The sequence below is a fragment of the Fistularia commersonii genome, chromosome 27 (genome assembly GCF_037954325.1).
Source record: "Fistularia commersonii isolate RoL2024-O1a breed Wild chromosome 27, RoL_Fcom_v1.0, whole genome shotgun sequence".
In the NCBI taxonomy this organism is placed as follows: Eukaryota; Metazoa; Chordata; class Actinopteri; order Syngnathiformes; family Fistulariidae; genus Fistularia; species Fistularia commersonii.
In genome coordinates, this window is record NC_141310.1 from 5,528,648 (window position 1) to 5,552,934 (window position 24,287).

Here is a 24,287-nt window from a genome sequence, read left to right on the forward strand (position 1 = left end):
TTTAAAATGACTAATTCAATTTCTTCATACTCATCTCATTTTTGTCAGTAAGTTTATAATGCAGTCCTTATGGCACTGGTATTATGACAGGGAAAAGGAAGTCTGTTCAAGTGGGGATGTTTTTTGTTGCTTTTTTCCCCTTGTTTTTTTTTTTGTATTGCTGATATTAGATTTGTTGCAGTAAATTCCAAGAGCAGTAACATTACCTTAAACCCCCTTAAGATTACATTTTTTTTAAGTAACTCCCTTTTCCTGGCTTATAACAAGGCCAAGGTGTGATCTTGATAATGTGGCATAAGGATCCCACAAATTTGGCATGATATAATAAAGGTCTTGAATTATATACTAAAAATGTCTCCAGCAGGACACCACCATTTGAGGAAAATGCTTTTTCTTTACCCATCTGGCAAAGACTCAACCAGCATGAGTTAGGGCAGCTCAGTCATCGCACCAACACAGCATCTTTATTATGCTGATGTTTGGGATTACAAACCTAAGAATTCCATCGGCTGGGCGGCCAATTATCGCAACATATTGATGTTTAAGGAACAAATCAAGAGGCAACAATTACGTGGCAAACTTCACAACAGTTACAACTAACTCTGTTCGCAACTGCATTTATATCACAGCAGTGGTGTCTGATGAGTTCTGCTCATGTACCCATTATTTAGCAACAGTAAAGCTGCACTTCCATGACTGGTAAACAGATGGGAGCAGAGGCATGTATGTCTGCTAGCCCTAAACATCAAATGCCAGGAACTAAAGATATACTGTTTCCATGAAAGAACCAACAAGAATGGGAGGTGGCATGAAGTATGACGTTTCATTACTGCTATGACATTATGGGTTTGCTGAAAACAAATTTTATAAAGACTGAATTCCAGTCAAAGAATTTTACATGCTGTGATACTAGCTTCAGCAATGAAAGGCAGTCAATCTATTAAATACTGTCCTTATTTGCAGCTTGAAATGAATATCCTTGCTTTGCTATCAATAATCAGTGATCTATGACAGACATATGAAAGACTTCCATTTTGTTTCTAATTTATATGTGTCATTAATCATCCATGATTTTAATTGAGTAATATCCAGCAGATGTCTGTAAAAATAAGAATTTCTCTGCATTTACATTATACCAGGAACTCTTGGGTTCATCCAGTTGTAAGCTTTACAATTGAGAATAACAGATGAGTTTTTTTTTTGGTTTCAAATAGAATAGTGAAAATATTCAAGGATATTCAATAATTCGGCTTAGTTCTATTGAGCTCTATCTACAATTGAGCTAGCTTGCAGAAAATATGAACACGAGTCAAAGGACTTTTATTATACATCCCGTCATTGTACTTAACCAAAACCTAAAAACCAAGGCCTATTTAAATGTTTATTTAGCGATCTGAGATTATCTAGCATCATAATTCATCATAATAATATAACTATACTCATGAACTGTATATTTATATTCATACCTGTATATTTTTATATATAATTTTTGTATATCTAGAAGGGTTTTATTTTGTAATAAACAGCATATATTGAATGTTTCTGCATGTTCGCACCTGTCCGAAACCTATGGGTTGCTGTTGCTGGAATGCCGGGTTGATCTTTTGCGGTCGATTGAGGAGGGGAGTGGAGTGATGATGTCGCCCAGAAATGCCTCGTCCTCTTGAGTGGCATGAAGACTCCAAGGCTGCCAAGATATCATAGAAAAGGACTTACAGGACAAATCAGTGACTGGGGTTTTGTGGAAAAACTGACCTCCCAGTATCAATGCCAACATAAAAATCAAGGTAAAAAATAAACAAAACATGACAATACTTAAGCAAAATAACAGAAAACAACAACTGTGGCAACGTGTTTTATCAAATGTCTTTTCAGCTGTTTCATCAGTTTAAAAAAAACTTACACATAGAGGCATCTGTCCTCTGAGTATGATCCAGATGATTATAAATAGACGTGTTTGGGGGATCTGAGAAGAGTCGGTAACTAAGCTTGTTCATAGAGCTTATAGTGAGGTCAGATCATCAGCTATAAATACATGTTGTAGTGCTAGAATAGCAAGCTGTGCCCTTTTATGTGGGGCTTTGGTTTCAGGTTTGAGAACTGAGAAAGGAAATGCTTTTGACATACAGGGTGTTATAACTGTATGGCTTTACTTAAAAGGTTTTACAGTTATCTTTAAAAAAACATATAAGGAGGGAAATTAAGGGTAAATGCAAGGGAAAATTGATGTCCAATTAGCAGCAGCTGTTATAAACCCTACCTGTGGCATGGAAAACCCAGTTTTAGTGCCTGGAATAAACATTGAACAAAGCGATGTTTTGAATATTTTATTCAGGACATTAAAACACTTGCAAATGAACATGCCACATGTAGCTTTATGAACTGCATATTCACACAGATAGAAAGAGATAAAGAAGATGCTCTCAGAGTCAGTTTGGAGTCAGAGTATACAGCAAAAAATCCACTCCAGAGATTAGAGCCAATACGCTAGGGCAGGTCAACCATAATCACCTGTGAGAACCTCTGTGGCCTACTAAGACTGCGTAATCCAAGGCCATGTGACCTGTGGAGCAGACAGCAGCAGTGGTGACTGAATCTTTGAGCTAGCATGACCTATCCAAAGATATGCTGCTCTTCTGCATGAGAACACCACCAGAGGTTATTTCGTACATGTATCTGCATATGCAGAAGAAAAGGAGTCCTGCAATATGCTCTTATTTCAAAACAATCAGTTGGAATGAAACATCGGCCTTGATAGTGAGCATTTCACAAAATATACAACCCATAAATGCAAAAGAGCAACCAGAGCACTGTTCCCTCCAAGCCGCACGTTTGCTTAATCGCGCACTGCTCCAGCGTTCTCTGCGCACAACAAAGCTGAACTGTAAATAAATTAAACGCATTTATTTTATTTACAGTTCAGCTTGGATTTAATTTTGTGCACAGCATAGATTTGCTGTGTGCGGACAACGCTGGAGCAGTGCGCAGTTGTGCAAATGCACGGCTTAGAAGGAACAGTATACCAGAGTTCTTAATGGTCGACACTAGTTTAGTTTTACCTGTGTTGCTTGATGTTTCACTGATGGTGCTGTTGTTGTTTTGCACCCTCATTGGAGGCACTGCAACTGTGCGCACTGGAGGCTTGCTGGGCTCCGTTTCTGGGGCAACGCATGCAATTCTGGGCTCACAATTCTGATTGCCGTTTGGGATGTAGCGGCTCTCTATGAAGGGACTGTTGCTATGGCCGTTTGAGGCAGGCGAGCTGTCCACTGTGTCACAACCACTCTCCTGTTCATCATCTGACATACTACAAAAAAAGCAGAAAGTGAGTTAAGAAGACACTGACAGTACACTGTCATTCCATGAGCTGAGGTCTAACTCGGCAACTATTTACTGTGTCTGAATTGTCTCTTGGTACTACCTGTTAGTCTGTTTGCAGGGTGATGTGCTGGACTGGGCTGATGCTGAAGAGCTGGTGCTGAGTGTGCTATCTGGACTACTGAGAGAACAGACTCTCTCCATGCTAACAGTGCTCTGACAGGCCTCACAATCTGCATTTCCCTTGCACCTGAGAATAAGAGAGGTAAATGAAAAGAACAAATTACAAATATTTTACAAATAAGGAAAAACTATTTTTAGTAAAAACCTGATGTTTTATACTCACTCCCCCATCAGTTGCTCTGCACTGTCCTCTTCATCACTGCTGATACTGATGACACTAACAGATGGACTAGCAATTTCAGAGATCACCATGGCCTGACGCTGATCTTGTGAAACTGAAAGCTCCTCACAATCTGGCTCTACTTTACAACAGTTATCGTCATCTACATCATCATCATCTTCTTCTTCATCCACCTGCTCTGTTCTTTGCTTTTGTGCAACAGAATGCACTTGTTCTGGGCATCTAGCTGCCTCCTCTTCAACATCTTCCACATTCTTTGCTGTATCAGCCATCTTTGGGGACTGGCATGTTAAATTTTGGATGTTTGTATTTTGGGAAAAGTTGCTGCCCCTGTGGGAGAAATATTAATGTCAGGCGATGGACTACAGACTGAAAAGTATATTTGATTTTTGTTTCATAAAGCGGAAAAGGGCATCCCAAACATCATACCTGTTAGTACAGGGCTTAGCTCTTTTGCTGGCAGCTGGTTGCGGCCACACCACATGTGCAATGCCTATATTTATTGGCTGATGGGTGGGCATGGTCATTTGGTTAGTTAAGAATGGTTGAGGGTGGGCAAGCATGGAGCTGTAATGGTTACCATGGGGACGTACTTTCCTGCGTTACAAAAACAGAACATTGCAAATTGAGCCAAAGCCTTTCGCACCATTACTGGCAAAAATGGTCTCAGTTCCAAAGGACACCTCTGACTCACTGATCATTAATATTCAAGGGTGCAAGCATTCTGTATCAAAGTCGGGCAACTGTTCCCGTGGGTGTGCAAAACAACTGAAGCTAATCATACACAATTAAGAACAGTTTTTCTGAAGATAACCCTGTGTTGTAACATATACAATAGTATACTGTAAAACTGCATATTAAGCACCCTTTTCATTACAGGATAAGAATAATGTATTTGATTTTGTCCTTCAATCTTCACCAAACAGTGACACAAATTACTAACCCCCAGTCGCCCAACCTCTGTGAACCTGCCACAGTGTCAGACGCCAAAGTAGTTGGTGGTGGAGGGACCTGCTGCCAAGTAGGTACCAAGATCTGCTGGGCTCGACTTGACCAGGCCTGCTGAAGAGTAGACAATTCTTACATTTAGATATGTCTGTAACCATTAAATTCATTCAAATCTTATATAGAGGAAAAAAAACATACAATTTATCTTTATTTGTTGTCTTTATAACTATAAATGTAACTCCATACCTGTGTAATGACTCCAGGTCTAATTTGTAAGGGCTGAATTGGGGGTGCTTGAGTGACCAGAGGCACAGATGCCTCCATTCGAACAGAATAGCCAGTCGGTTTGGCTGTATTTGGGGGTATTCCTGCATGTGAAAAAAATGATTTTTATTTGAAGATACTAAGTTGACCCCACGGTTATAATGATGAACGAATGCAAAATACATATTGAAAGGCACAAGGGAATAACAAAGATTAACATGCACTACCTTGAATAGGTTGGGGACATAAGATGAGAGCCTGCTGGAATGAATCATTGCCTCCAAACTGTCCACTACCTGTTTGCAATGGTATCCCAGGGTGCATCACCGAAGGGGCCGATGAGGCTAATGCCTTGAGAAGGGGTTAAAAAAAATTGTCATATTCAATTGTAAAATATCTTGCAATGTTTCAGTATTGCCATGATACTTTGAGTTTTCTGCAACGATCAATGAGGATTTGTTTAAGATTGTTTAAGTTTGAGATTATTTGCATTATCAAACATCCAATTCCAGCTTAAAGGGTCTGATCCTCTTTTCTCCTCAGCAACAACACTGATTTGCACTGTTGCCATGACCTCAGCAAAATGACGTGATTTTGTTGCCATGACAGCAGAGCAAAAATGCACTAAGAGGGGCAAGTCTGCATACATGAAGGTAATAAAGGTGTGGAAATGAGAAACACAATCGGTCTGTACACAATTTGCATCAAAAACCTTTAACAGGCATTGAACATTCTGCTGTTAACTTCCACCATTACAAAAATTGCATGTTAAAGTTAATTTTCTTGTTAGCTAATTAGTTTTAAACTTTGATTCTAATCATTTTTATGTGTAATGGAGCACAGTGTAAATGCCAAATTATGATGACAATCCATTCAACTGTACGTACTTGAGTGTGGACAACAGTCATTTTGCTGAAGGGGTGGTTGACTGAGGCAGCAGTGGTTGTGGACCCAGGTCTGACAAAGGGGCCTTTACTTCTGTTGACAGCCTCATATGCATTGGGACGAGTTGAGCAAATATCCATGATGTGGAAACATGACTTAACACTATAGAAGAAAGGATTGGTTAGGTCAAACAATTTAAGGAACACATTTAAGATGTCATTTTCTGCAAAATGGAGGTGATGTGCACTAACTGTTTGCTATGGGGAAAATCAAGCAGGTGTTGCATTGTCACAAAGGGGTGGCTAAGAGCTTCAGCAGGGGCGATCCTTTCCTCAGCATCAATCAACAACATTTTCTTCAGCAGGCCCACAAACTCCTGACGGTCTGCCTTCTCTGCATGCAAGTCACTACTTTCCAGATTCATTACCAAATTCACCTGTAACAAAAAAAAAAAAACATTTTTCACTGAAACACTTCCTTAAAATAACGCTTACCAATCTATGCAGTCTTACTATGATTACATTTTAACTACCAGTGCCAAACTAAAGTAATCAAATTCGGACAATTCTTCTAAGGTATAAAACACAACAGCATAACCAGAAAGAAAATAGTACCGACTCTTTTTTTTTTTTTTTTCTAAAGAAAAGGAAGAGTTCACACCCTTTCTTGTTAATATTTTGTGTTTCCAATTGCTTTCGCACAAGAAAGAGATTAGTAGTAAGAGATTTATTCTACCATTGTCTTTTTTTCCTCAGTTAAAACCCTCATCCTCAGCACATTAGTTGCTGAACTTCCTCTTATGTTATACTGACAAAACTGGAGTCAAAAGAGTTGAACATACATGCACTATGTCATCCAAACAGCTGAAGATGTACTTCCGTGCTTCCTTTGATTTCATTCCTGTCTCTGTCTCATGCTCATCTGTTGACTGCAAGAGACAGAAAATGTTTCGTAAGGTCTGGCATACTCAGTATTGAAATTATGAAATGCAGAATTTATTTGCCCTAAAAACATTTATGGATGCAATTTCCATAATTTTGTTTAACAAGTGAAAAGGTTTGTTATTTTAGTTATTTGGTAATAGGCTGAGGTATTGGTAGGTGCAAATGCTCCTTACCTTTAGTCTCCATGCTGCATAAGGTGACTCGGACTCTCTACAAAAGAACCGTGCAGTCTTTGTCCCTGTGTTCAATAGATGCTCTCCAGGCAATCCTTGTGTCTGAGAAATGTAGCGAATCTAGTCAAACAGGAAGAAAGAAAGTGGAAGGCAAGATGAAAAAAAATACCATCACAAACTAACAGAATTCTGATAAAAACATTAATTTTTAAAGGGCTGTTTTTTTATACCCATTGATAATTTTGCCATCATCTGCATACTTTCCACAAAACCACTACAGACATCCATATTACATTTTATGATAACTCTTCTGAAGGGACCGAGATTCCCCATTGTTCCATAATTCTTTTCCATCCCTGATAATTTTAGTTATTACATGTAGATTGTACATGAAGCTGTGTAACTCACAGCTGCACAGAGCCTATAAGTGGCAGATTCAAGTGTGGTAAGTGTGTCAAACACAGGTTCATGAGGAGAGACGAGTGAGAAGCCTTGCTGACGTCAATCACATCCAAGTGTTGAGGACAACAACCATGAGAGATTCAGCACCACGAAGCAGCAGAGAGTGAAAAACCACACTGAGAAGAGGGGAATTAGGGTGTGCACTATTATCTTATGGCATTACATTACATGACATTTCAAGTAAGTTTCAATTATGGACTTTTAGAAATTGATACGACAAGTGCTGTCATATTAACGGAAAAAGGAATTCAACTATCAGCAGAATGGACAGTTATTTTAAAGACCAGCATAGAGACACACCTATACCTCTATCAACTTCAAGACAAAATATTTTAAAATCATGATACAGAATAGAAGATTCAGTATAATTATGACCATATGGCAAAAATTATATTTCAACAACTTTATTGTATCAATAGGTCTGCTGTACTTTTAGTGGCTCTGAGATACATTGAGGTCAGATAAGAAATCCAGTGTTGAAATTGTAGTCTAGCTCTGTAAAGAGCTACGATCTTAAAATGCCTTCAATGTGTGAATCTCAAATTTTCTTTAAAACTCAACACACAGCTCAAGCTCAAACATACATCCTGATTCATTAACTTCATTACTGTGCCGCATCCTTACTGTTACTACAAGTTTCTTTTTATAGCATTTTAATATGGGCAGAACAGATGACCACAAAACCCAAAAGCCCTAAAGAAGAAACACAATAAAGAGTGGAAAAATGACCAAATATCCATGTCCAACAAATAATATCTAAATGTAGCACTGTACCGCATGCTGTTCCAAGAACAGCTCAAGACCACAAGACTGATTTTGGCCTATTTTATAAATACATTGAATTTTTTAATGAATAGGTGCTTCAGTCCAACATACAAATATGCATCAAAATAATATGAAAAATTAGGTGTATCTTTTGAGTACTCTGAACTTTGTACAAGCATGAAAATGACAAATAATTGGCTAAGTCTTGTTTTTTATCAAGTCAACAATCAATAATATTTTGGGAAAGAATTTGAAGGCAATTACCCATAACTCACAACAATCAATACCCCAAGGCATCCGAGACTGGGTCAATCTAGCACCAGACTGAGCAAAAAAACATAAGACACCGACATTCGTAGACAAGCGCTCATCCTGGGAGACCCAAGGGCATTCCCAAGCAAGATGAGAAACATAATCCCCCCACTGAATATGACCACAGGGCCTCCTACCATATGGGCTTGCCAGGAACACCTATGAGGTGAGACAACTGAACGGCATCTTTATCAGATGATGTCTGGTTCTTCTAAACCTGGAGAAGCAGCAATTCTACTACTGTAATCTAACTATGGATATGTAGGCTACAAAGCTCATGCACTCTTTCTGTGCACATAGCTGCTGTGTCATTCTTCCAATCACTAACCAAAACCTGTGACCATAGGATGGATTTGGAACATAAACTGCATTACTACAAATAACAAGCAGTTTTATGTGTATCTAATGAACTGTTCTGGCTGAACTGCCTCTGTAGATTCTCTGGCAAACTGTTAGTGACCCACACAAACAACTTTATATGAACTAAAATCATATCCCCTTTTCTAATAGCACAGCTCTGATGGGACTATTGTAATGGAAAACATAGTCAGGTTGATGTTTTGGTAAATCTATTTGACTACCTAAGCAAAAGAATAAACTGTTTTTCAATGGATAATTAATGATAATCATAATGATTAATGATTCAAATCCTGTTCAGCAATGGCCACTCATGAAAAAATACTACTGATTCACATACATTATTCCTTTTTTTTTTAATACTTGATTCCTATAATATTTGAGTGCTGTAGGTCCATTTCATTTTGCCTCTATGTATCATATTGAGTATCTGAAAAAATAATGACTACATTTTCATTTTATATCCGTAGTGTAACACTGCTTTAGTCCAGCAACATCATGTAAACAGAAACAGAGTGTGGGTGGGAAAAATTCTTGAGAGGGAAAAACCCTTGTTTTTCCTGGAAGGCGTGTTTCTGCAGAGATCTCACAGACCACAAAGATCTGTGGTGCAAAGACACTGACTCATTTAACAACTTATTAAGAGCTTGAGAAAAGACAGGAAGTCTTGCCCGACTTCATGGTAGCACTAACAACAACAAAAGATTAATTCATAATTGAATTGGTCCATGCAACAATAACTTCATTTGAGATCAGACTAGTGTATCCCACTAACCACTCTCTATATCTTTGGAGTGGGCTTAGTCTTTGCTGCTTCATGACAGAAAAATTTTCTAGCATCACCACATTGCGCACTACCACTGACCAATTCCTTTTCTAATTAACTGACTTTACCTGCAGATTAGTACTTACAGATCTTTGCAGCTACTAAGTGGGTCACGCCACAATAGAAAAAATTGGGGGGGGGGGAGAATGACACACTTGATTACATTGCACATTTTGCAAACGTATACATTGATCCGTACCACTGCACCACTTTAGAGTTTCTCAGGAAAAAAGAAACGGTGAAAATAAAAGGATGTAACATTCGAGAATGGGCTCATTTTCCACTTGGCCTAATTATAGCTGTACTGAGATGTTGTCTTAAATCATGGGGTGTGTACCAACAAAAAAACAACTAACCGCTGTGCAAGTGAAGTAAAGGTGGTCTATCTGAAGTATGAGTTAAGAGGGGATGCAAGAGGGGAAGAGGGGAGGAGGATGACTGGGCTATAAATATAAAATGCTGTGTGGGACAGAACAAGACTCCATGCATAAAGATAAGAAGAAAAGGGAGACGGAAGGGGCCGGCAGCAGCTAAGTGAGCTCCAGCAAGATCACCCTGTGGCCCCTGGGTGACACCTCACACCACAAGTCAGCTGTCTAGCTGTTTACTGACATAAAGTCAGTTGGCCATTTATTTTAGCTGATAAGAATTTTCAAGCTTTCTATTTTTACCAAGCACACACATGCAAAAGTGTGCACACACACTCACAATCAGACACTTAAAATGGCCACAAATAGAATTGTGATTTTTTTTGTGACACTGCATCAATGAAGTGCTTTCAATTAAAGGGGCTATCTTAAGAAATGTTAACATTTCCAGGACCTTTTCATCCACGTGCCTATTAATGCTTGTATGGATAAGTATTGATGGAGTGAAGATGTGCGTGTTCAAGCTTTACTTCAATACCACAATTAGTTTTTCTTATTACACATTAACTTAACATTATGAGCATGTGACTCAAAACAATGTGGTTTGAGCCTAAATGTCAGTGATTCTAATGTAGACGCCTGATCTTAGACTTAAATTCATATGTTGATATGAAATGACAGACAAAATCTTGAGAAGTTGAATGTAAAAGAATCTGTCATTTTTTCCACTTTTTATGACCTTTATGTTAAACACAAAGATTTCATCAAAGAAAAATCCTCTGTCCTAAATTCGATATGTTCAAGTTTTATCTATTATCTTGATTCATTCTGGGGTTGTCGTTTTTTGACGTGCTTATTTTTTCATAACGTTATCAATTCCATCTGCATCAACCCCACAGGGACCTTCCATAAGCTCAGAGAAGATCCTGACTAGACTGGGGGATTCTCTCCTCCAAAGATCTCTAAAGCAGCTTTGGTGCACGCTGGCGGACTTCTGCAAAAACAGACTCATCTTATTTCAAGTGATGGTGCGCTTTAGTCAAACTCCTATGTTAATGTGAGCTATCTTTTTGCCCATTTGGCTGATAAAAAGTTATGCTAGTTCATTATAATAAAATGATAGTTTGCAACAAGGCTTCCGAGTGAAATGCAGGGTTCCTGTATGGGGCACCATGGGACTGTCAGAGACTTGGACGGCAAGCTTTGACTAGATAGGGATCCAGGGCAGGAAAAGCTGCTCAGCATAAGCCCAGATCAGTCTGGTCTCGAGTAACACCCTGTCAGGGGTCTGCCATGCTGGCACAGACACGCATCCAGCAGCTCCTTATAGATGAGTCATCATTCACAAAACTAACCTTTTCTTCTGACTCTCACAAGCAGCAAATTATTTAATGTTGACAATAAGTGCATTTTTGATACCACACAAATTTAGAAACAGCAAGAAATACGTCTCCATGAGTAAAGTGAAGGAAGCCTCCGAAAAGAAGAACAAGTTAGAAAACAGAGAAATATCATAACTATTTGGTTAGATACAGAATGTGATACTGCTCATGTAGAAGGTACAGCTTTATCTTCTCCCTGCAGTTAAGTGTGGTTAGTAAACCTTGGGGTGTAGGAGAATAATATTTGGGGCTAGGTTAGCAAAATAACAGACAGAGTTCCCATAAGGAAATTTACCAGGGAAGAACCTCATGGAATTTGAAATTAGAAGGAGCAAAAGCTAGGATTAATTACTTAAAAATGTGGAATGAATGGCACATAGGAGAAAAAGAATGAAAGAGAAAAAAAGATTGTTTAAACATGTTCTTTACCTGATCATATTCCAGGGCCCCAGGGTAAAGGGGCCAGCCCAGAAAAAGTTCAGCTATCACACAGCCTAAGGACCACATGTCTATGGCTTCACAAAACGGCAATCCCAAAATAATCTCTGGAGCCCTGTGGGAAAACAGATACAGATTACATTGAGGATACCTAAATGCAATGAGTTAAAAACATCTCCACTAAAGAAAATTGCCATAGATCACAGTGAGCATTCTCTAAAATACAATTTTATAAAAGCTCCACTATTAATGTGCAAACTGGTTTTAAGACTCAGTGTCAGTATATAATAGATGCAATGAAATTCCGAATTATGGCTGGTTAGATAGGTTGCTCAGTAAATGTGTCAGTTTGCCAACTGACTGACAACAGTTTTTTGTGCATCAATGGAGCCAATGATTAGCAGGCTGAGCCAGTAGGTTAGCGGGTCAGTCAGGCTGGGATCACAACTCCAACAGGCTGCTGAATCGCCTCTTGCCTGGTAGAAAACTATAATCTTTTTTAGTGTATATTTTGCTTCAGTTTTACTGCTATTTATGAGGTAAAGAGGTAAATGCCATTATGATATTTACCAAAGTTAGTAGAATAACCTCTTAAAGAAAAGTTTTTCTTACAGGACTGATGAAAGAAAAGTCACATATTAACACCTCAATGCATTACTGAGGACACAAGACTTCACTGGAATTGCCAGCAAGGTTCATCACTTCAAACTGAGCAGATTATCAGGTATTAATACATTAGTCTGCAATCTCGGAGCTATCTTTGGACCCAGCAGTCTTGTCTGGTCATTTGTCAGGTCAAATGTCAGTCAATATGTATGTCTCAATACCTTTCAGCTATTTTACAATGTAACCCATCCTGAAATTATTAAAGTCAAAGCAAGCCAACTGATTAGGAGAATATGAAAGACATAGTATAGCCTCGAAGCCTAACAGCTATGTGACTTACTAATAAACTGTGATCCAAACTTCATGTCTTTAGAGTTTGCCATGAATCATTTAAAATCAAAGTAAAATTTACCATAACCTAGACCTGCTCAACACTCTGGAAGTTATATTCAAAAACTCCTCATTGGTCATCAGAGCTGAAGAGGCCTTTCAGAAAAGGGGTCTAACGTCTTCAAGTGACAACTGGGTAACCTCTACAGAAAAGAAAAATTGGAAAAGCTGCATGGAAATTAATCTATCTATCTATCTATCTATCTATCTATCTATTTTTAAAACAGATGTTTTCTAACAATTACATTTCACTTTATATTTTCTGCATTAGTCTTTTGAAGGAAGAGGAGAGAGCTCTATCCCAATAATGCAAGGCGCACTTCATTGCCTTCCTGTGAAACCAAATCTATTTTCCATCCAGTTGATGTGACGTACAAGCCAAAGGGCCACTGCATACTTGAGAGCAAAGGCCTTGTGACTGTTCAGTGACATGTGCAAGGAGCACGTCAAAACAGGAAACACTCAAATTAGGAGGAAGATATGTGTGGGGAACTACTCCTACTAGCTGGTGTTATTTCTGCTTTGGTCCTGTTTTTGCATGCAGCCAGTTGTGGTAGCGTCTAATTCATTTTCTTTTAATTTTTTTCCTATATAGTTCTTTATTGCATTCACTCCTTAAGATCTCTAATAATGTAATTAAAACAACAATGTACTGCATATTTAGACAAAACTGTGGTATGTTAGTGGAAACCAAAAGTTTATCACGGTTTAAGGTATACCATCCTTCTCTGTCCTGCACTAGCCCCTAGTGTGTAATGTGGTGGAAATGTTATATGTCTTATTTGCAGAATATTTGTCTCTGTTTCCCCATTAGAACACATAGTGACTATGAAATTGAACTTTTATTGCTACATATTGACTACTATGAAGCTACAGTCATTCTTAAGCTGCAGTGTCCTGATAATAAATATTAGTCAAATGAGCACATAGGCAATACTAGAAATTTGGCTATACTGACATTTATATATAACAAAGGACAATATAAAAATCCAGGGGGACTTGTGGGCTCATCAGTCACAACTAGAGAAGATTATAAAAAACATAATACAAAGAACACAGATTGCAAATTGGCTTGATTAGGTAATTCATCTTGTAGAAACCATTCACGTAGAGATGGCCAGAGCCAGCAAGTCAAATGTAGACAGGACACACCTGAAGCACAATCCCATAAACTGTGATAAGTACAGTGCGTCTATTCTTGTTGCAGTATGTACGACTGTCTTGAATCTGGCCATTATGTCACCCTCCAGGAATAGTTCTCTGATCCTCACTGCTCTGCTCTCTCAGGGGAGAGAAGGAACGTGGCATTGACCAGTTCACACAGAGAAAAGCAAATATGGGTGGCAGCTCGCAGCATATATGTCTTTCAGTGAGCATGCGGACAAATAATCTTGGTGACATAGCTCTTGGCATACACTTTGACAAAGGCATTCTGATAAGAAGATGGGGAAAACTTGCATTCTACCTTACAGCACAATTACCTACACTAATCGTATTCCACACACTCATTTAACACCAGAAGACAGGGTATAGGTTTTACTTCCATTCTAATCTGACTCGTCCTTTAACAAAATCCTGTCAAATCATTAAATTCTGATACTTGAGAAGAGCACAGTAGAGATCCATGTCACAATCCCCATTATATGGTATTTTAACTACAGGGATTTATTTTTTGAAGGACACAGTGCCAATGTTATACAGGGGTATTTTAACATCTAAGCCACTTGATACAAATAAACACACAGAGCAATTCTTTGTGTCCATAGAAATTATATAGCTTGCTTGTGGTTACCACCTAAATGGCCTTAGTCTTAAATGACCTCATTTTCCAAGTATAACTTCATGAGTAGTCCTTACACATTTCACCCTGTTGCTATTAATTTGATAAAAGAACCAAACCAAACAGAGTTGATTTCTGCAATGTCTTAGCTACAGTTAGGGGGTTTTGTTGATCCTCCAACTAGATAGGCATGAAAAAGGAAAACCACATATATAGGAAAACAGAAGTATAATAGTACATTATAGCACATTCTTTTGAACTAAACTTGCATAATAAAGTGTTATAAATGTAGGACTATGTGAATATCCCGTAACAGTTCAGACATAATAGTGACAAACATCCACAGTCAAAACACTAACCTAATGCCTTTTACTACTGTTACTATCAGTGCTAAAACTATCAGTGCTAAAATATTTCATCAGCACCCAGACCTGGAAAATAATAATGTATTTACTAGACAATATATCCAATTTGTAAAAAATTTTTTTAGTTAGATCAGATATAAAGATCAGTTCAATTAACATTTCCACATGTTTACACTCTTACCAACACAAAACATTTTAGAAATTGTCTGTGCAATTACTTAAGACCTAAATTCCTGAAAAAAGTGTGTCAAATAATTTTATTTGAACTTTTAATAGTAAATTTGTGGGCATGTAGAGGTTTTGTAACAGTAGGGCTGTATTCCCAAACTCGACTATCATAATGTCAATGATGATATACTTTGTACAAATGGACTTTTATGTTGGGGTAGGTGTCTCTGCACAAAAACAGAAGTTTTGATTACCAAGAAGGAGTGATGTATAGAGTAGGGAAAGTAAAAAACTTTTAAAAAATTAACTGATGTGACACCCAGGTTGGATCTGAATGAGTGAAGTGAGAGCTTGCTAGTATTTCAAGCTGTCCCTATTCCATTCTGGCTGCCTATGTGCCTCACCATCTATAGAAGTCAAAGCACATTGGCCAGCTCCCTCAAGCTATTTTAGGCAACCCTTCACTCCCAGCCTCAGAAACGCTGTTCCCTCAAAGTATGCCTTGCACACTCCAGGATGTGAAAGAAGAGCAAAGTCTTGGAACAAGTATTTCTGTCCAGTCAAGACAATAAAGTCAAAAACAATATCAGCTTGGCAAATGGCAACTCTTTGTCCATGTTGATATTCATAACCTAAATAGCATTTGAAATTGCTTCTGAGAGGCAGATCAAGAAAAAAAAAGAAAAATCTCCATAAACTCGACAAGTATGACTCTGTTGGATGACATGTTTACCATAAGTGTTCATCATCTCTGAAAATGAATGAAAACAACATTTTTAAATGGTAAATTTGAAAGATTGAAAGAAATATTTTTCCACTCCATTTGAAATAAAAATGAATCTGGTTAGTATTGTCTTTGAAAGTTAATTGCACTCTGGCAAACTAACCCATTGCATTAATCTCTTCGCGCAGCACTGGTAGTGATGTAAACTGTATAAAAATACAGCAGCAAAGTGGCATGCACACTGGTCACCAAGGCTCATGATGACAAATTACATAGTTGATCACCGGGGTTAAAGCAGCTGCTCACTTCCTCAAACCAAAGTACAGTAAAGTACAACTGTTCTATTTTGAACAACTTCCTGGGAAAAGGCATTTACTGTACACTACTATAAACACAAAGAAAAGCATGATGAGCGTGTGAGATGAAACAAATGCAAGAACTAATTGCCAAATATTATTCTAATGAATCCTAAGTACAAGAGAAAACAATAACAAATTTCAGATTGACAAAAATAAGATGAAAGACTTTTTTTCTCCCTCAATCAAGGCCATTTTAATTTCCTAGTAAGTGTAACACTGTGTGCAGGCAGTGTGGCTGATAACACTGTCCTAAAAGTGGCTCATTAATCCTCTGTTCTTTTGAACCCAACAAACGCAGAAAACAAATAAGAAATCAATGGTATGCCCTCATCAAACCTTGTAAATAGATTTGTAATTTATATTTGAAACAAAATACAGGCCATACAACAACTGGGATTATACTTGTAAGTGCACAGTGTATGAATTCTTGTTCTTGTCCACATTTGAAAAACAGCGTCACTGAGGAACAATGGGAAAATAGCAAGAAAATTCCATAAAGGACCAAAATTTATCACAGTGTGAACCAAGGCAACAATTCAGCATCATCTCTGTTCTCATTTTGTGGAGTTTTAACTGACCTAATCTGAGAGGCTGCAGTAAATCCAATTTGGCAGGGAAACTTATGAGATGACATTTTGATTTATTACATTAAAGACTGCTATACACTTCCAAGTTTTACGTTTCAGGTCAGCCCGGTTTGTGATACATAACAGCGCATCAGATTAATTATAGAGAAAATTATATTACTCTTGAGCCATACAACAGTGAAATATAAAATAATCAGCCAACCTCTGCTGCAGCTTGGTATTTAAAAGCATGTGTTTCTTTAAATTGCCAACAGATTTCATCAAACTTCCTTTAACTATATCTATAGGCTGCAGCAGAGAACCAATCAGTTAGATTGAACCTTTAATTTCTTTGTTCTATTTCCACTTTGGAAAAATCCCCTGAGGATGAATCAATAACTGCACAGTCCAGTTCTTTTATTTTAGGATTTACAAATGATTTCATTTTCATATTTCTTTGATTAATGTTCTTGTCTATGTAAATCTATTATTGTTTTTTTTTGTTGCTGCCAGTCAAGCTGAATTTTGCTGAGTCCCTGCTAACACAGGCCTACAAAGCAACTGAAATTTAATTTACTGTCAAGTATCAAAAAATGCCAAATTATAGCTTAGAAAAAATGGATTCCATTTTTCAATGTTACTTATATTGGGAGATGGGCAGACCACTGGATGGACCACTAAAAGTGGTCCATCCAGTGGTCCGTCTTACCAGTGGTCTTACCAGTGGTCCGTCTTATGCTAGAAATGTTTTGCTACAAAAATGACATGAATCTTATGAAACCTGTTACCAAACCTGTTACTTTTACACTGATATCATTGCTTTTTTATGTTACATTGGTAATTTAACCAATCCTGAAAGCCACAATTCTGAAAATGCTGTTTACATGGCTCATGAACATTTTTATTCCACATTTCCATGGAGAACAGATTCTGGCACATAAAACATACATTGACAATGCCCCAAGAACTCATGATGAGAACCTTTAAAGGGGAAAAACTGTTGCTTCATAGAACAGTAAATATTCAAAGGCAATAACAAAAGATGTATCATAAACTAAACCATGTAATGGTTTACTTTAAAGAAAAGGTACCTTTCTGATTTGGATCTGGATACTGTTACTGCAGCTATATTGATATAGGATTTGTGACAATATTCCCGAAAATTGTATTGTATTTCCTGAAAAATACACTCAAACCGCCAACTACCAGAAAATTATGCGTATAAATATTTTGGCTGCCACAGCCCTGAATGTTACCAATATCAGCAATAATTGTAGTCAGTCAATCGTTTTTTTTGCTACACAATTTTCTTTCCCATGTTGTAAGGCCAGGAAAAGTCAAGTCTGACATCTGTAAATAAACGGGGGGGGGGGGGGGCTACCATTTTTTCAGTGTCAGTGGTATGTGGCTCCGAGGCAGGCAGGATGTATGAGAGACATTTCCTTGTTTTGCTTGAGGAAGGACATAGTTTTAACCTGACTTGCAGTTTGGACACAAGCAGAAACTGAAATTTGTTTTAGCAGTCAACACAATTTCCAGCGATAAAAAACTGGCAAACAACTGAAAGAAACTGCTCATGTTTTGTACTCACCTATAGTACCGAGACTGGAGGTACGTGGAACACACTGCTTTGGACACGTGGCTGGCTGAGCCAAAGTCTATCACTTTCACTCTGTAGGGTTGTCTCACTGGATCCACCAGCATAATGTTCTCAGGCTTGAGGTCTGCATGTATCAACCCCATGCTCTTCAACTTTCTCAACGCTGTAGCTACCTGCTGTAGTACAGGTCTGATTACTTTCAGGGGCAGTGGGCTGAACTTATTTTGCTTCAAGAAATCATACAGGTTTTGCTCAAGCATTTCAAATACCAGGCAAGTGTGGCTGCGGTGCTGGAAGCATTCAAAGGCTCGCACCAGGTTGTGTTCATCAGCATTCTCCCCGCTCAAACGAGCAAGGATGCCCACTTCTATTTGACCTTGTCGTGCATACGAAGGGTGATTTTTCAGGATCTTAACAGCCACTATCTCACCGGTACCCCTTTTCCAGCACTTTACAACCTGGCCAAATGTGCCACGTCCCAAGAAATCCAGCACTTCATAAGTATTCTTCAAGGAACATAGAACTTCATGCTGTACGACCTGATAGTCCCCATCACCGCCCCCTGCACCACCTGTTGCACCTACACCACCTGGAGCCGCACCCTGCTTCGAGGGCCCCCCTCCAGGCCCCACGGCTGTAGGCGCAGTCACTGCTGCATTTCCCACATTAGTTGTCTGCAACATGGCAGGTAACATTGACAGTTCCTCCACAATCTGCATGGTGCTCCCTCTATTATCCAGCTCCTCACTTTTACGTTTCAGCCCACATCGCTGAGAGCTGTCAGCTAAGTTCAATCCTCCACAGTTCGCCTCTCTGTCACTCTCTTCCTCTCCACCTCCCTCTCCTTCTCCAGTGCAGCCCTCTCCCCTTCCCCCTCCTCCTGCCCCTGTTGCTCCACTGCTGCCCCCACTTGCTGTATCCGCCTGCTGCTGTTGTTTGCCTTGAGAGTGGACAACCCCCGTGTCGTGCTGCTTCTGTGGCTGCTGCTTCTGCTGCTGCTGCTGCTGCTTCTGTGGCTGCTGCTTCTGTGGCTGCTGCTTCTGCTGGGGCCCTGCAGGGCCTGGTCCACCTTCTCTTTTACCAGGTTGTTGTCTCTGTATGCCACGCACCACCACTGTCTGCACGGAGCAGTCCTGTCTTCTGCACACTTTCACACCCAATGCCAAGTCTCGGTTCACAAACGAGTGGGCTTGTTTTGTTGAGTGTACAACGCCAAGGATTCTGCTGTTCAGATAAGTCCGCGGGTGTGCCCTCTCATGGTACACACAACTGCTGGGCTCAACTTTGAGTTTCTTCACACTGCTAAAGGCACTTGTCTGGGTTTGATAAATGTGTGGTGGGTAGACCAAGACTTGTGAGGCCATACCTGCAGAGAATGAAACAAATGTTGGTCATTAGTTTCGGGTAGGAATATTTAAATACAGTTAACGAATGGTTCATTAAAAAAACCTCTGCAAGCCTAAGCATTCATAAATCTGTGATACATTTAAAAACTTAATATTTTAATACAGACCTTGGGGTTAACAACAGCTCAAGCAAATTTCTTAAACATACTGCACCACCCTGCATCCTTGGGGTACAATAAGATGGAACTGATATTGCAACCAATCCATCCATTCTATAGTTACAGGGTCATAGGGGGGTTGGTGCAAATCCCTGATGACATTGAGCAAACAACAGGTTACATCCTGGATAAGCTGTATTGGAAATGGATAGATGAATGGACTACAATGTGAAGTTGAACATAATGCAACCTTCCGACTACAAGAAGAATTAGTAGGTTTCTCTGTTCTGCTTGAATGATCTATTATTGACCCAAAGGTTCACTACCCCCTATATCTTCAAACAGGATGAAAAAAAATAACAAGAACACACAATGTATTGAAAACACCTATACAACAAGGCCCTATCCAGTAATCCCACACACCTCCACATAGATGACTAGCTTCACAAAGGTTTGCTTGAAGTTTCAAGCCATTTTAATGCATCCTACTACAAATCTCTAGGCAACCAAAAGAGAGGGATAGGAGAAAGCCAAAAAACACTATAACAGCAATCATAAATCATAGAGCCTACATGTTAGATTACCCACATCCCAAGATATATTCGTACTGATTCTCAAGATGTCAATTTTAACGGAAATCATGAGTTTACTGATGTTTTTTTTTTCGAAGCAAGCATGACAATGAAACTGATAGGGTTGTGACAATGTATGTCGGTGTGTCATCCCAAAATCTCAATATCCACATTCATTCTGGGACAAGATTTAAACAATTTAATTTCTAATGAAAGCCATGTTTAAATACAAAACAAATACGCAAATCTTGTAATGATTTCAGTCATAAGTATAATAAAACAAGAGAGTTTGGGCTGCATGTAACTTTTTTTCATACAGGATTAATATGATATTTTAATAGTTGAACTGACCATCTAGCCCCAGCTCAAGTGCAATGGACAGAGCTACATTACAATATGTTCAGAAACAAAATATAGTCCGAAACATTTTTGATGTGCTGAGCTTCAATTGTGCGGGAATGAATTCATTCATTCATTCATTCATTATCTATACCGCATCATGCACTCTGAGTTGCAGGGTGGTTGAAGTGTAAGCACTGCCCAGTGTGCCATCCAAAGGAATTCAATGACGTTTCTTGGAGATTATTTGATCAAATCATAGCAGGCAGCAATAAACACGAGAAAAATTGGGTCATGAAAGCAGACATAATGCCCCATTAGAAAATTAAAGTTGCCCACACTGTCACATCTACAGACAGCACATACAGAAGTCCTCATAGTGCAGTCTGAAAATAACGTAAGTAGCAGACATTCTTGAATACTACATCGAATGATTTTCATCACTTACATATGAGTTTAATTGTAACTTCATCTTTCTCTGTGAAACTCTATTCTGAATGGAATCCATGGAGTTGATTTAATATCAAATAACAATGTGAATCAATGAAACAGTTACCCCATGTTGTGAGAAGCTGTGAAAGTCGATTACTATGACATCAAGTAGGGGGAAAAAGGGGGTAATGCTGTGATAAGGGAGGTTCTGATGTCGTACAGGGGAGGTGGGAGAAGGCTGGTGTCACAAAGCCCCCCATACATGTTCTATATATAGCAAGGAAACTTGAACTTGAAGGTGACTGAAATCCAACTTCACAGATGGCAGCAGCAAAGGGGAAGAAAGAGAAGACCCAAAAACTTAGACCCCCATTGCCCGGTGAAAGAGGAACCCAGAAAAAATGTTTTTGCCTGTAATCAAATACTTTACTGTATAATCCTATGAATAGGGGGGAAAAAAAGACAACAGATTCAATTCTTTGAAGATAATTCATTTTTGAAAAAGAAACTGCAATGAATAATTCTTTCATGTATGAAATACATTTTCCAGATCACTCATACTCTGTTTTGCTTTTGTTTTTTTATTTTAAGACTTGGTGATTTTTTTTTTCTTGTTCATTATGGAGAATGAAAATGGACAAATGGATAGGCCTTCTGCCTATGCTGGGGGAATCATTTCCTGGCCTGCAGGTGTTAAACAAGTTTGGGGAGTCGAGTGTAAAAAAAGAAAAGAAAGGTCTTGATAAACTATTCTACCGCTCTTCTATTGATTCAATAGTATGTACACTGGGTAATGCCATTAACCACTTAACAGCAGACATGTGTCATTGATGTGCCTTTGCAAATGCATTAAAAACATGTGTCATGGACATTAAGCATGCTGTCTACTGTTTCAAATTAGCATAGACTGACATCAAAATAGCATTACTGAATTTGCAGTGAGTAGCCACTCTTTGATAGTGCTGGACATATCCTCAAAATGTGGTGATGTGGCAGTACAACCACATGAACTAAAAAAAAAAATAACCAAGATAAATTTAAAGCTTGGTATAATCTTGTATTCTGGATTCTGGACAAATTTCATAGAGCCAAGCCCAATAATTACACTACTGGTTTCTTCTGAAAGAAGATGTCATGTTAGACATGTTGTCTGGTCTTTAAACAGGAACCCTGCATTTGGACTACTTGCAAAACACAAGACAACACTAATTTACACTGGTCAGAAGTGTGACACAGGATTTAAAGCATTAAAAAACGAGTTGCTACTATTATTACCATCAGAAGCCAGATTATTCCTTTGGTCAGTACAGAGGCTCCTCCTGTAGTATCGTATTACATCCTCTAAAACTTGAGAAGCTTTCCAGCAACCTTGAGCTGCTAAGAAATTATTCACTGTTAACTCTTTGACTCTGCCCTACCCAAAATTAAAGTGAGAAGAAAATAAACACTAGACACCTGTCCACAATGAGCTAATACGACTGCCCCACACATTGTGTGTGGGTGTTTGTGTGTGTGAGGGTGGGGGGGGGGGGGGGGGGGGGGTGTACAGAAATAGATTTAAATTTCAAAAGTGTGGATGGAATTTATGTTTAAAATGACATCCTATCCAATTAATAAGTGGTAAGATACTTCTTCCAGATTTCATGTAAACTAAAAAAAAGTAGATTGAGAAAAATTCACAAATAAGAATTGGTAAAATAAAAAAAAAACACCAGTTGCACAGACACTTGTAATACGCTAACATGAAACTGCACAATGTTTATATGTAAAATTACATAAATGTCAATTACAGTGAAGATGACAATCACAATTGTCAAGTAATAAATTGAGCATGGAAGGTAGGTCAGGTTTGGTATCGCTTCAGCTCTTCAGCAGGCTGATTTTATCTGCTGATTTTAATATTAAAAATGAGCCTTATTCTTAGCTGATACAATCCATTCAGAAAACTTCTACTCCAGAAATACTAGAAAAATATCTCTGCTTCTCTATATAAAAAAAAATGTATTTAGCATTCCAGAGGAACATTCTCCCTCAGCAGCAGCAGCCCTCAGTGAAACAATAGCTGTGCAACCTATCAGTAGTATCGTCTTCAGGTTAAAGTACTTGTTTCTACAGTTCAAATAGAAAGCGTGGACGTGAACTCAGTATTTTGAATGATGACTCCTGACTGCACTGATAGCTCATTAGCTTCAAATCCAGAAAACAAATCATGACTGTCTTTGACTACGCTGTAATGAATGCTTGTGTTTCTGATATACGCTTGTTTGCTGGCTCAGATTAATGAAAATTAACATGTGCTCAAGTAAATAACTGACAGTGAAACAGCAATGATATGTACACTCTTCAAATGTATTGAACAGGAATGGCCCAATATGACTTGATACTGTAAGATTTGTTCAATAGATTTCTGTGTTCAGCCCTAGATATCTAAGTTTTGTCAAAAGGAACAGCTAAGTATTAAAATTATTACTTTTCAAACTTTTCTGGATCGTGCTCCCCGCCTGAATAACTGGCCACGTTCATTTCCAATGCAATGGAATTGAAAAAAAGGAAAGGAAATTTTGTGTTTTTGTAATTCAACTTACGCTTACATAAAACATTTTACCCAATAATTATGCGCAGAATGATGCTGCAAAGCACTAACAGCAGCATAACATCTCCTAATCAGTAAAGCCAGAACATTATGATAGACTTCTGTCGGCTGGGTGTAGTTTAAGAAAATCAGATGCGATATCAGGCCAAATGTCATGTTCCAGGATTTTTCTAGAACAGTTTTAGATTAAAAAAAAAAAAGATCTAGCTAGTATAAGATAGGGAATTCGAGTTCAGCGGGTGTGATTGGTAACGTATAGAATAGAGAATGAACAAGATATATAAAAGGGATAACTAGAAATTTTCAGATGACCTTTCTTTGCCAGAGACCCCATTGTAAAATACAAGATCAGGTCTGATTATTATTAGTTTGTGTTACATCAAAACAATGATAAAGAATGATATTTGAATAGCTGTACTATCTTGAGTGAAAACAGTGAAAGTTCTGTTAAACAACTATAAATTATCATTGTAAAATTTAATT

General features: G+C 38.4%; 1 protein-coding gene across 6 annotated transcripts in view; it reads right to left on the reverse strand.

Moving 5' to 3' along the window:
• The window catches only part of hipk3b (homeodomain interacting protein kinase 3b), a 41,747-nt gene that overhangs the window by 4,954 nt on the left and 12,506 nt on the right, over positions 1-24,287 (reverse strand). For 4 of the 6 annotated variants that reach the window (XM_086174745.1, XM_086174747.1, XM_086174743.1 and 1 more), the window contains 14 exons: positions 18,356-19,730; positions 11,798-11,921; positions 6,897-7,016; positions 6,621-6,707; positions 6,031-6,215; positions 5,782-5,941; positions 5,122-5,245; positions 4,877-4,998; positions 4,626-4,744; positions 4,112-4,279; positions 3,665-4,012; positions 3,422-3,568; positions 3,060-3,307; positions 1,557-1,687 (listed from right to left, as the gene is read on the reverse strand). In XM_086174745.1, coding sequence (XP_086030871.1) covers positions 1,557-1,687; positions 3,060-3,307; positions 3,422-3,568; positions 3,665-4,012; positions 4,112-4,279; positions 4,626-4,744; positions 4,877-4,998; positions 5,122-5,245; positions 5,782-5,941; positions 6,031-6,215; positions 6,621-6,707; positions 6,897-7,016; positions 11,798-11,921; positions 18,356-19,728 — 3,456 coding nt within the window. In that variant the 5' untranslated portion in view covers positions 19,729-19,730. Of the gene's footprint in view, positions 1-1,556; positions 1,688-2,511; positions 2,564-3,059; positions 3,308-3,421; positions 3,569-3,664; positions 4,013-4,111; positions 4,280-4,625; positions 4,745-4,876; positions 4,999-5,121; positions 5,246-5,781; positions 5,942-6,030; positions 6,216-6,620; positions 6,708-6,896; positions 7,017-11,797; positions 11,922-18,355; positions 19,731-24,287 lie in introns of all 6 variants that reach the window. The other 2 variants (XM_086174749.1, XM_086174744.1) reach the window with 2 other exon arrangements.